The 12875-nt window shown below is 37.6% G+C and overlaps 1 protein-coding gene across 3 annotated transcripts in view; it reads left to right on the top strand.

Moving 5' to 3' along the window:
* The window catches only part of TIPARP (TCDD inducible poly(ADP-ribose) polymerase), a 31066-nt gene extending 19058 nt beyond the window's left edge, over positions 1-12008 (top strand). For all 3 annotated transcript variants that reach the window (XM_054700986.1, XM_037526239.2, XM_037526238.2), the window contains exons 3-6: positions 1108-1276; positions 2578-2738; positions 8760-9038; positions 9967-12008. In XM_054700986.1, coding sequence (XP_054556961.1) covers positions 1108-1276; positions 2578-2738; positions 8760-9038; positions 9967-10414 — 1057 coding nt within the window. In that variant the 3' untranslated portion in view covers positions 10415-12008. The remainder of the gene's footprint in view (positions 1-1107; positions 1277-2577; positions 2739-8759; positions 9039-9966) is intronic.
* The last annotated feature ends 867 nt before the right edge of the window (positions 12009-12875 follow it).

The following is a 12875-nucleotide window of genomic DNA, read 5'->3' as shown; positions in this document are numbered from 1 at the left end:
ATATACATGAAAAGAGAAAATACAATGGATATTTTGCCAGTTACTTAAAATAATGGTTCACATGTTGCAAACACTAGGTGAAGTTCCATTTAAAAAGAAAACATAAGTGTTTTTTAATTGAGCCACTTTTTTAAAGATTTATTTACTCATGAATACAAGGTGTAGGCCAGAGGTGGGGGGGGAGGGGGTGTGAGAAGATTTAGCAGAGACAGACTGGGAGCAGAACGGAGGGAGCAGAACAGGAGGATCGACTGAAATACACTGCTGAGGGAAGCACAGGGCAAAACAGGAGAGAGCTGCTGCACCATGTGGGTCATTTGATCCCTGGACAGATCAAATCTGTGTCAAATCTGTGCCGCAACTGCCAACAGCTTCATTGTGCTGAGACTTAACCTCTTGTGCCACCAGGGAGGCCCTGATTCTGATTCTTATAGAAATTTTGCCCCCAACAGTTTAGAGATGTTTGTGAAGTGCTGATTCAGCAACAACAGACCAGAAAACAAAATGACAAAGATATCATAGCTCAGCTCATAATCAGTTTTTTCTTGCTATTTTGACAACTTTCTTGCCTCCCCCACCCCTTGTATAAAAGATACCATTGTTGGATGGATTAGGGGTACTCACCTCACCTGGCATCATATAATTTTTTCCCCTTTTTTGCCCTCTTTCATTTGGTAATGTGTCGTATTCCTGTGTTGGGTTAGTCAGACTAAAGCCTCTGAATAAAAGAACAAACTTAGAGAAGTTCTTTAGTTTCTGTGTCTGCTTCTTGCTTTCCTATGTCCTTTGTCATCCTAAAACTGACTCCCTGATGGAGGGCATGGTTTGGCTCATTCTGCTTTGGGATTACGTTGAATGGTTTAGGCTATTGATGCTGTGGTATGGAATCAATCCTGTTATAACTCAATGACCTGGAAATTTTGGTCTTGTCAAGAAAAGGCATGTAGGAAATAAGGAAACAAATCAGTAACACCCTTTTCTCCAAAAAAGCAAGTTTTAAAAACTCTACAGTGCCCTATACTAGATATTTTTAATGTCTGATAAGATGTTTAGAGACTTCTATTTTGCAGACATATTAATAGTTTGCTTTTTATTGGATCTTTTTAGAGGACAAGAATTTTGGGCAGATTTGAATGCCATGAGTGTATATGAAACAACTGAATTTGACCAACTACGAAGGCTGTCCACACCACCCTCTAGCAATGTCAACTCTATTTATCACACAGTCTGGAAATTCTTCTGTAGGGACCACTTTGGATGGAGAGAATATCCTGAGGTATTTACAGGTTCTTTTTCCAAAAAGTACATTTAAATTTTTGCCTGTCACTGTTCTTCCCTTTTTCCTTCACTACAATGACTAGACAGAACTACAACTCAAAGCGATTACACTTGTAATATTGAGTCTTTTTGATGAAAGCAACACTTTCCTTTTTTGATTTTATTGTAAGTGTATTTCTTTCCATTAATCTCCTAGAATTCATAAATAAAATACCACTATTATCAGAAAGATCAGAATCTTATACAGTAGAAACCAAGTATTTACAGTGATAAGTACTCAGACTTAGTGCCAAACTTTGGAATAATTTTAAAGAGGTAAATACTGGTATAACTGTCGATTGTATCTGGCTCCTAGGCTCTTGGTGATTGAATCGTGTGTGTACTTACAGAAGTCTAGTGGGAAGCATTCACTTTTAAGTCCCTGGGGAAAGTGTTTGAAAATGTTTATTGAACTGTGGTCAGGCAGATCAGTCATTTAATATCCTATCATATGTGCCTATGCATCCTTAGTCTGAGATGGTAAAATAGCTCCTCAATCACAAAGCTAGGTTTTAAAATGACGATGGTTTACTTTGCCTTTGAATGAGAATTGAGTCAGGTATAAACACCCTGAAATGGACTTTAGAGATTAATTTCACATTCCAAAGCGCAGACCTTTTCACTTTGATTTAATAAATTCATTTTTATCCCTACAGAAAGAGAGAAGTTACCTGCCTACCTTAGGTTTTTTTGTTTTTGTTTTGTTTTTGTTTTTGTTTTGGGCAATAGGAAATAAAAATGACCTGGTATGTTAATTGCTATAAAGGCAATAAAGAGTTAAAATTTCTGACTTTTTCTTTTATGTAACTACTAGTAGCTAACTAAGAAGCTGTTTAAAAATGTATTCTCAGAATACTTTGATTGTCCCTGTTTTTCCTTAGGTTTCTTGGGTTTGGAAATTAATAGGCTTATTTGCACTGTATATGCTAGCATCTGTATACACTACCAATTTCTCTTCTGAAAATGCCCTTAAATATAAACAAAATCTCTAGGCTAAGATCTCAATATAGAATAGAGTAAGTCCCCGAACCTCACATAAGGTAGTAATACATGCTCTTCAGAACAAGAAACATCTTCCTCCTCTGCATCTTTGCAATTTTTTTTTAATTCTGAATAATTTGACTCACTGTGCTTTATTAAAACTTTTGATGTTAACATTCAGGTTCACTTTTTGCTTTTAGTTACATTAACATTTTTCATATTTTATATTGATTGTTTATTAACTTGATTTTTTTTCTTTACCTCTTTTCAACTTCATAGTCTGTTGTTCGACTGATTGAAGAAGCAAACTCTCGGGGTCTGAAAGAGGTCCGATTCATGATGTGGAACAACCACTACATCCTCCACAACTCTTTCTTCAGGAGAGAAATAAAAAGGAGACCCCTTTTCCGCTCCTGTTTTATACTCCTTCCATATTTACAGTAAGTGATCAATGGGAAGTTTTATCTTTACTCTGATATTAATGTTAATGTACAACTAAGCACCTAGAAGAAAAAGATTTGAAATTAACGACTAATTTGGTATTATTATTATTATTATATTATTATTATTATTATAGAATGTGAATATTATTATAGAATATTATTATAGAATGTGAAATTCATTATTTTGGGGGTTTGATTTTTTGAAAAATAGCATTCACATAACACAACACTAAAAGAATGACTATTCTGTTGGATTTTTTGAACTGAAAAGCAAAGTGGAGTTAATATTTTTCCCCCAAATAAAAGTAGTGTCTGGGGGGGTTACATTTGCCACCTTTGTGGAAAATAAAGTTTTCTGTTGATAACTTCTTGTGTTAGGGCAATATTTCACAGCCCTGGTAAACTACCAGGAAAAAAAAGGAGAGTCCATCCTTATATGGTGATAGTGATATGTTATTCATACTTGCTCAAGTGAATAGGAAGAAATCAGCTTTTAAAAATAATTTGCATTCTCATTTGCACAGTAAGGCCCTTCTCCCTGTACTGTTCCATAAAATACTTTTGAACCTGAACTCATTCTTCTGAACTGTGAGCACTTCTCCATTTTACCAGGTGCTGTTTTTTCCCACTCTAAATAGGTCATTGGCACATTTCCATAGATGCCAAACTGTAGGGCATATTATGATTAGCATGGTCATTTTTGAAAGTCCTTATTTCTTAGAATCATATACACCATATTTAGATCCTGACATTTAATTTTTATTTTATTTACTTGGTGCCTAATTTTATGATAGTTTTAGGAACTTGGAGGGCTACTGTGATATTGGTTAGTTTTCTGATCTTTGAGGTGAAGATGCTCTTTTTATTTTTTTATTAGGAGTTCATTTCAAGCCCACACTGTGTTGTCCCCAGATCATTGTGACAGAATCTTAATGTTTCTAATTCTGAGATTGCAAAGGGAGCATTAAAAACAAAATACATGAAAAATAAGTATAAATCCCTGAAATGCTTAGTGTCCAAAAGCAATTTTTAATAAAGCCGGTTTTGAGGGCCTCCCCGGTGGCGCAGCGGTTGAGCGCTGGGTTGCGAAGCTGCCCGCAGCCTCTGCGACGCCGGTTCGATCCCCGGCTGCTCCCGGCCACCAGAGGAGGGTCCCACATGGCGCGCAGACTTCTCCTGCCACCCGCTGCTCCCCTCAGCAGTGTACCTTGGTCCTTCTGCCTGCTCTGCTCCCTGCTGTAGCTCTGGTGAGTTCTCTCACCCTCCTGTGCTTCTGACTGTACCCAGTGCATGTATAAACAAAACGAACAAACAAATAAATAAATAAAATAAAAACATGCCTCTAAGCCGGTTTTGAAATCTGTATTGGCTTAGAATAAATGTATGCTTTCTTCCTAGTCCAAATGTGAAAATTATTACCTTGTAGGGTTTTTTTTTTCTCTATTAGAAGCTAATAAAAAAAAAAGCCATTTCTGTAATTTCACTAGCACAGCTGGAGACAGTGTCAGCATCCAGTAGTTAGGAACATATTGTCCTCATCGTGAGATGGTAGAACTCATTACTGAAACCAGCAGCATGTCGTGCTGAGCCAATCAAAGAGATGTAGCTTCTGTGTGAGAGTAGGAATACTCATGAGTGCTATGTTATTGGGGGAGTTTCACAGAATGGTGAAAATTGATTTGTTTTCACCCTAAGACAAGTAATTATGAATTACCCTCCCCCCCTTAAGAAAGACTTAGACTTGTTTTATGAAAGTATGAGCTATAAAAATAGTAGTAGAATTATGCCTCAAATATAGCCTTGCTATTAATAACATAGGCTTACAAGAGAACAAAGTCACTGTTTCCGCTTTCTTTTTAAAATTTTCTATTTTAGTCATCTGAAACAACCAAAATCAGCTATCAAGTGGGAAATCAAATATATTATGCAGACTCTTTTGCAAAAAAGAGCAAAGCAGCAGCGAATTCACCAGGATGGGATGGAGTAAATGCAGCCCTCAGTTTCAATCTGCCTAGAGTCTGGTGTTGAGGGGCCCTCAGAGTGGCCTAATACAGGGAGAAAAAGGAGGGAGGGTGTTATTAGTTCCACAAAGCAGAAGTAGCTTGACTTACCGAGAAACCTTGATCTTAGCTAGGAAGAAAGTTTAAATTAGCTTTTTAAGGGTTGGTAAATACCAAGGGTCAAAGATAAACATAGGTGTCAAAAGGGCCAACTCAGGGAATCAAAGATCTCTATGAATTGGGAATGCTAGATAGAGGGTGGTAAGGTGGAAACAGGGCTAGGAGGCTGACTTTGTGAATTCCTTCAAATTCAGGTCTTACAAATGAGGGTTTCACTGCTGCCTTTTTTTTTTTCCTTTTCCAGTTTTATTTAGATATAATTGCCATACAACATTGTCAGTTTAAGTATGTGTTTCTGTGTGAGTGTGCGTGTGTGTATACACACATATATTGCAAAATAGTTAACAATAAGTCTTGTTAACATCCATTACCTCATAGTTAGAAAAGCATTTTTTTCCTTTGCTTACTGCACTTTAATGGGACTGACTAAAAATAGCTTATTCTTTAATATTCTTAGAATACTTGAATTGCAATTGCATAAGCAAGCAAATCTCAGGTTGAAAGGTCTGGGGGTACATCGCAACTGAAAGAATATCTGTCCCTTGCAGTCACCTCATGGTCATGAGAAAGCCTGGTACAGTTTCTTTGAATCCTCACCAGAAAGGATAAAGTGAATTAATTTGTGCTTGTAACTGAAGTTGGGTTAGGAAATGCCCTTCAATATGGCAAGGAAAGAGGAGAATGATAGATGGCCAGAGATCCTGAAAATCCATTCTTCAGAGATCCTTGAGTGTAAGCTCTGTACCTATCAACTTTGGCTCTAAAAAAAAGGCTAGTACTGTGAAGCATACAGCATGTCTTTGGAATAACCATGAGCTGAATACAAACTCCTCAGAATTCTCTGAAAATAAAAGCATGTTTGTAACTGTGCTTAGAATATATGTATATTTTTTAAAGATTTATTTATTTATGCATACAAGAACTGGGGTGTAAGCCAGAGGTGTGGGGGGTGGGGTGAGAGTGGGCAACAGAACAGGCAGATCTACCGAAACACACTGCTGAGGGGAGCAGCGGGGGAGACAAAAGAGGTTAGCTTCCTGGCAGGCTGGGGATCGAACTGGTGCTGCAGTGGCTGGTGATAGCTTGATAGCGCTGTCTTTAACCCCTGTGCCACCAGGGATGCCCTAGAATATATTTTTTTAACCTATGTCAACTAGTGGAAGTCAGATACACATTTTAGGTTTTAATGCAATTAAGATGTTAGCTTGTTAAAAATAAGCAACTACGGTCAGATTAGATACTGTAGATGCTATATGTTATAAATATTTACATATAAATATACGTGTAGATCTATGACTATATAATTTAATATCTTTGGGTGGATAGGATTTATTTACACAGGCTCATATTCAAGCATGAGTGAATAAATAGTACACCCCAGCCCATGAAATAGAAAAGCATAGATATATTTGAAACTTTCATTTGATGGAACTAGATTTTAGGGAGAAGTGGTATTAGAAGGGAAAAAAGCAGAGTCTCTTGGCTGTCAGCGCCAGGTTTTCAGTTTGGCTGCAAATAACCTACAACCTATTTGGAGCATAGTACTTGGGAGAGTTTTACCCTTCTCCTCTCCACCCAGAAATCTCTGGTAACTTCAACCCCTGATAATACTGGAAAACCTGGTGGGCTGGAACTTCTACCTCTTTGCAGTAAAGGAATAGAGCGAACAGTTCAAAAGGGAGGGTTTCCTGTCCTTCCTGCAGAATAGTGATTTTTTTTTTTAAGGATCTTAAAAGGAGACTTTTTAGAATCTTATTAAATCATTGGGGCTTCTCTTGAAAAATATACCACTGCAAAGACAATTTGTAAGTCCTGGAACCTGTCCCTGACCCTTCCCCCTTGACACCCACCTCTCACAAAAGAACTTTGAGACGAGATAGATTATGGCACAGCTACTTGAAGGAAGTTAGATAAAGCAGTTGTGCCTCTATGGCTTTTAGGTCCTTATCAAGCCAGCTTTTGAAGTAGTGGTGGTGGTGGTGGTGGTATGTGTAGAGGAAAGAATTAGGCAAACCTGGGTAGTAATCCTGGTATCCATCCATCTCCTTCAAGCCTTGTGGGGGAATTAAAATACAAACATGAGGGCCTCCCCTGGTGGCGCAGCTGTTGAGTGCTGGGCTGCGGGGCTGCCCACAGCCTCTGCAGCTCTGGTTCTATCCCCGGCTGCTGGCGGGGTGGGGGGTGTAGGGGGTGGGGGGGTGTCCCACATGGTGCGACAGACCTCTCCTGTTGTGCCCGCTGCTCCCCTCAGCAGTGTGTTTCCTCAGTCTGACTGTTCAGTTCCCCGCTCTGGCTCTGGTGAATTCTCTCACCCTCCTGCGCTTCTGACTGTACCCAATGCTTGTATAAATAAATAAATAAATCTTAAAAAAAAAAAAAGTGCAACTCAATTCTTTGAAAAAAAAACAAACAAACATGAATGTATACAACAAATTGTGAAGTGTATGGAAATGGAGAGCATATGAGCTTAAAAACTAGAGACACCTGGATTCAGATCCTGCATCTGCTTACTCTTTTTATTAGAAAAATGGTGGCCTAGGGGTTAAGTCTCAGCGCTATAACTGCAGTGCCCTGAGTTCAATCCCCAGCCACATATGGCGCAGCAGACCTCTCCTGTCTCTCCTGCTGTTCCTCTCAGCAGTGTATTTCAGTAGATCTGCCTCTTCTGCTCCCCGCTCTTTCTGGTAAATCCTCTCATCTCCCCCACTTCTACCCTCCACACCTCTGGCCTACACCCCAGTTCTTCTATGCATAAATAAATAAAATAAATCTAAAAGATAAGAAATGTAGAGATAACAAAGCCATCTTTCAGGGTTGTTATGACGATTATTGACAATGTGTGTAAATTATATGCTTAGTATAAAGCAACTATGAATATAAGGATTAATGGTAAGAAACATTCTTTCGGGATTAGATTCATGTTCACCTATAGTTGTAACCTGTGTCATAAAGTACTTTTGAAAATCTGTTTACTAATCCATTGGCAAACTTAACTGCTTCCTTGTGACTACCATATGCTTGATGAGTGCTGTAGTAGCCCAATCCTGAATCTGAGACTCATAGCCAGTTTCCTTTCCTCTGCTTCCTCTCTTTTGCTCTGTTTTGAAATTAGCCAAGAAATGTAAACTTCAGCATTTAATCCAGCAGAACTAGGTAGTGGATCAAAGTTGCTGCTTTTTAAAATTAATCTTCAAAGTAACAACCTGAATTTAAATGTTCAAGGATGTGCATTCTGATGTCTAGAGCTTAACCTTATTAGCTCCATCATGAGTACACTTAAAGCTATAAAATTTGATTAGTATTGAGGGTTTTGTTGTGCTGTGTGATGTTAAAAAATGAAATACTGCCAACTCAGCTTTCAATGCCTACTCCATGATTTTTGTTTTTATGTAAAAAGTAAAACTCTTTTTTTTTTATACTTGTTCTTCTCCCTGTAAGCTCCCTGTTTTTTACCTTCCTTACCTTCTCTCTCCCTCAATCTGCTTCACTACCCTACATAGTCTTTAATAATATGTTTTCCACTTAGTAAGCAAAGTTTGAAGAATGCATATAAATTATCATTGTTCCCTTCAGTTTCTTTAACTATATAGGCAAATGGAAGGAGTCTGGGATTCAAAAAATAAAAGATAATCATAAGTTGGTTCTTGCTTGCTTGCCTTGTAACAGTACATTCCAGAGTTTTCTCCACAGGGAGGAAGCTAGGAAGAAGCTAATAGGTTGTCTGTGTACAGGCAAATTTTGCTGTTTTTTTCCCTAATAGATTGTTTTTTAATATTGTTTTTTAAAAAGCATTTTAAGCCATGCAAATTACAATATTCAGTAGTGCCATAGAGCACAGTAATGTAAGATGAACTTATTTCTGAGAATTTTACATGGACATCCTTTCTCTCCCTTCTAGAACACTTGGTGGTGTTCCCACACAGGCTCCTCCACCTCTTGAAGCAACCTCATCATCACAAATCATCTGCCCAGATGGGGTTACCTCAGCAAACTTTTACCCTGAAACTTGGATTTATATGCATCCATCTCAGGACTTTATCCAAGTGCCTGTTTCTGCAGAGGACAAAAGTTACCGAATCATTTATAATCTCTTTCATAAGACTGTGCCTGAATTTAAATATAGAATTTTGCAGATATTAAGAGTCCAAAACCAGTTTCTTTGGGAGAAATATAAAAGGTGAGTCAGCAGTGTGAGAAAGTGCAACAGAGCTTTTTTTTTCAACTGAGGTGTAATTGACATATTAGTTCCAGGTACACAACATAATTTGATATTTGTATATGTTGTAAAGTGATCACATTAACTCTAGTTAACATGTATTCTCATAGTAATTTTCAAATATTATATACGGTACTGTTAGCTATCATCACCATGGTGTATGTTACAATTCCATGACATATTTATTTTGTAATTTTAGTTATAACTTTATGGTAAATATATAAATACCTTTATAATAAACAAATTATTTTTCTTAATATAGCTTGTGATAAATGCAGGACCTGATAATGAAGATTTGCATAGAACGTAATATGTTCATATTTTATCATATATTAACATATATAATACTCATAATAGGCAGGCCTATGAATAGGATTACTATAAACTACATTTTACAGAGAGGAAACTGAGTGGCAGAAGAGTTTGATAACCTGTCAACTGAGTTGACAGGTTAATAAAATATGGTGCTGAAATTTGAACCCAGGCAGTCTAGCACCAGAGGCCTTGCTCTTAAACATGTTACTGTGCTGCTGGTCAGTCAAAAAACAAATGAATGTATTATAAAAAGAATATATAGAGAGAGGTTTGGATTGGTGGAATTAGACAAGGAAGCCATCTCAGTGGGTAAGGTGTGAGGACTTGATTAGAAATGGAAGAGAAAACAAGTGAATGGTTTGTAGAGAAAAAAATGAAAAGGATTTTTCCTGTCTGCAGTGGAAAAAATAAGTTTAAATTTAATGTGATTTTTGATGGCATTTTGCCTTTGATAATTGCTTTAACATTTCTTCCTCCTTGACACTATAAAGAGTGTCAAGGAGGACTACATCATTTCTATTAAATTGATCTATACCTTTCTTCTTCTGAATTCCCTGTCTACTCTTTGCATTAGGAAAAAGGAATATATGAACAGGAAAATGTTTGGCCGTGACAGAATAATAAACGAGAGACATTTATTTCATGGAACATCCCAGGATGTGGTGGATGGAATCTGCAAGCACAACTTTGACCCTCGGGTCTGTGGAAAACATGCTACAATGTTTGGACAAGGAAGTTATTTTGCAAAGAAGGCAAGCTACTCTCATAACTTTTCTAAGAAATCCTCCAAAGGAGTCCATTTCATGTTTCTGGCTAAAGTGCTAACTGGCAGATACACGATGGGCAGTCATGGCATGAGGAGGCCCCCTCCAGTTAATCCTGGCAGTGTTACCAGTGACCTCTATGACTCTTGTGTGGATAATTTCTTTGAGCCTCAGATTTTTGTCATTTTTAATGATGACCAGAGTTACCCTTATTTTGTTATCCAATATGAAGAAGTCAGTAACACTGTTTCCATTTGAAAAATCTTGGTACTGCTAAATTATTTGATATGAACTCAATCCAGCATTTGTAGCAGGTTTTGAATGGGTGGGATAGAATGGAGGAAAGCATTGGAAATTAACAGGGCACTTCTAAGACCCATTTTTTTAAGTGCTAGAAAGTGAAAATTTTTTAAGAAAAACAGGTTTTAAATGACCACTTATTCTTTAATGACTTACTAATTGTTGTTAGTGTACACAGTATGAAAAAACCTACAGATTACATACTCTTCATTCACACTTGGACATGTAGGCAGCAGTGTTTGTAGAATATTTTTTTAAAAAAGAAACTGAACAGCCTACTAATATAACTTGAGCCTGATAGAAGTTTGGCCAAATAAAATGGAGGCTCTAATCAAAGTGAGGATTCTATTACTTACAATGCTAAAACTGACAGAAACTAGTACTACCATACTTATTCCCTGTTCAGAACATCACTACTAAGGCATAGGGTAAGTCTATGAAATTCTCATGGGTGGACTGAAATCTACACCCAACCAGACAGCATCAATAACTAACTTTTGCCAAGTTTACCTTAGAATTTGGACTTCTGTTGGAAAAGTTTAAAAAGGAACTATTTAAAAAGGTTTTGTCACCAGCAAAATTTTTCACTTAGTTATGTGAAATGTGATTCTCATATTGTTAAACTTCAAACCTTGAAAAACTCAGTCTCTTCCATTATCATCCATCTCAATTTGAAGGAGTTGGACAGCTAATTTGGTTAAAGTCAGTTCTGAGGATTAGCAATACTACTTTCTTTCAGCGTTTTCCAGACCTAGGCCCTGATTAAAGATTTGAGAGAGAAAAAGTACATATATGACCTAATTGATAACGGTTTATTTCTATGCTTTGCACAAAGTAGACTCAAAAGTATTTGTTGATTTGGAAATGACTGTTGAAGGTGGTAATCCCACCCCTATGCCTGCTTTGCCAGATGCAGCTGGGTTTCCTGGCTGACTCTGTATTTTACACTACTTAATAAAAGAAACACAAACTTGGAAATTATGCCACTGGCCCAGGTGGAGCTGTGTTAGGTGACTAGGCTCATGTCTCACTTCAGAGTGGTGGAGCTAGATATAATTTGCTTTAAGCAAAGCAAATACCTGGATTAATGGAGGCAGAAGTAGCTGTTCACAAAAGAGTTCACCATAGAATTCCTTCAGATATCAAGGTCTCCTAGTATGTTTGTGGTTATTTCATTTACAAAAATTTTTCAGGAACTTCTGTGTTGTTTAAAGCAAGATATATCTATACTGATGTCTCAGTAAATCGGTCTGTTCAAGCACTTATCAGGGCTTCCACACAGTTATTTATTTTGCCCTAGTTGATCTTGTGGTTTGCTGCCATTGGCATGAAACAGCCAACTATGGCTGTCACAGTTGTTCTTTGATTCAATTATACTTGTAAACCAGTGATTACTGATCTTTTTGAAGTTAAGACACCTTACCATTACTTATTTGATTTTATGGAACTTGTTTCTTTTTTTTTTTCTCCCTAAAGGAAAACAAAGCTTTATGACATATTTATTTTTTTAATAAAACTAAGCAAAAATAAAAGTTCTGGTAATTCTTTAAAATGTTTTGTTGTTGTTTTGGTTCCATTTAAGATAACTGAGTGTGCAGCACACAATGATTTGAAAATGCTGGTTGAGTGGGTGAATGATTGAGTGACTGAATGAACAGACTTAGCCAGAACCTGCTGCTTAAACTTTTGTGCTCTGGACATCAGCAGAAAATATCATCTAGCAGTCAGTTATAAGTCGTGAAAGGAGAGTAAATATTTTGTTTTGTAAGTGAGTATTTGGGTGAAAGTGTCAAGTTTTTTTTTTTAAGGCTTTTTTTTTTTTTAAGATTTATTTATTCATGCATACAAGAACCAGGGTACAGGCTAGAAGTGTGGGAGGGTGAGAGGATTCACCAGAGATGGAGCAGGGAACAGAACAGGCAGACTGACTGAAATACACTGCTGAGGGGAGCAGCGGGTGAGGCAGGAAAGGTCTGTCGCGCCATGTGGAAATCTCGCAGGCTGGCCGGCTGGGATAGAACCCGCACTGCAGAGGCTGCAGACAGCTTCACAGCACTGTGCTCAACTGCCTGCGCCACAAGGGGTGGCCCGAAAGTGTCAAGTTTTATACCCGCTAACAGCTTCAGTGAAAAAATTGAGTGGGTAGTCCTCAAAAGGTGCCGAAAGAAATCTCAACTCTCCAGCTCCTTAGCTTTCAGCTTATTAAAAGTCATCTGCTTGGCAGACATGATTGTCTCTGATGGTTCCTTCCTCCACCCCCACTAGAATAATTTTTTAGCTCCCGTATGTACTGTATGTTTAGCTAAACAAGAACTGTGGAATTGATCTAAATTTTTTAATGGTTCCATGGGTTTAAACCATACTAAATCTCCCCAACAATACTTTACACTATTTCAGAAAGCTGGAACTTACCTCTTAA

This window comes from Talpa occidentalis, unplaced genomic scaffold, assembly GCF_014898055.3.
Source record: "Talpa occidentalis isolate TD23 unplaced genomic scaffold, MPIMG_talOcc4v2.1 talOcc4.4, whole genome shotgun sequence".
Lineage (NCBI taxonomy): Eukaryota > Metazoa > Chordata > Mammalia > Eulipotyphla > Talpidae > Talpa > Talpa occidentalis.
The sequence above is the reverse complement of the archived record's forward strand: the minus strand, read 5'-3'. Positions and strand labels throughout refer to the sequence as shown.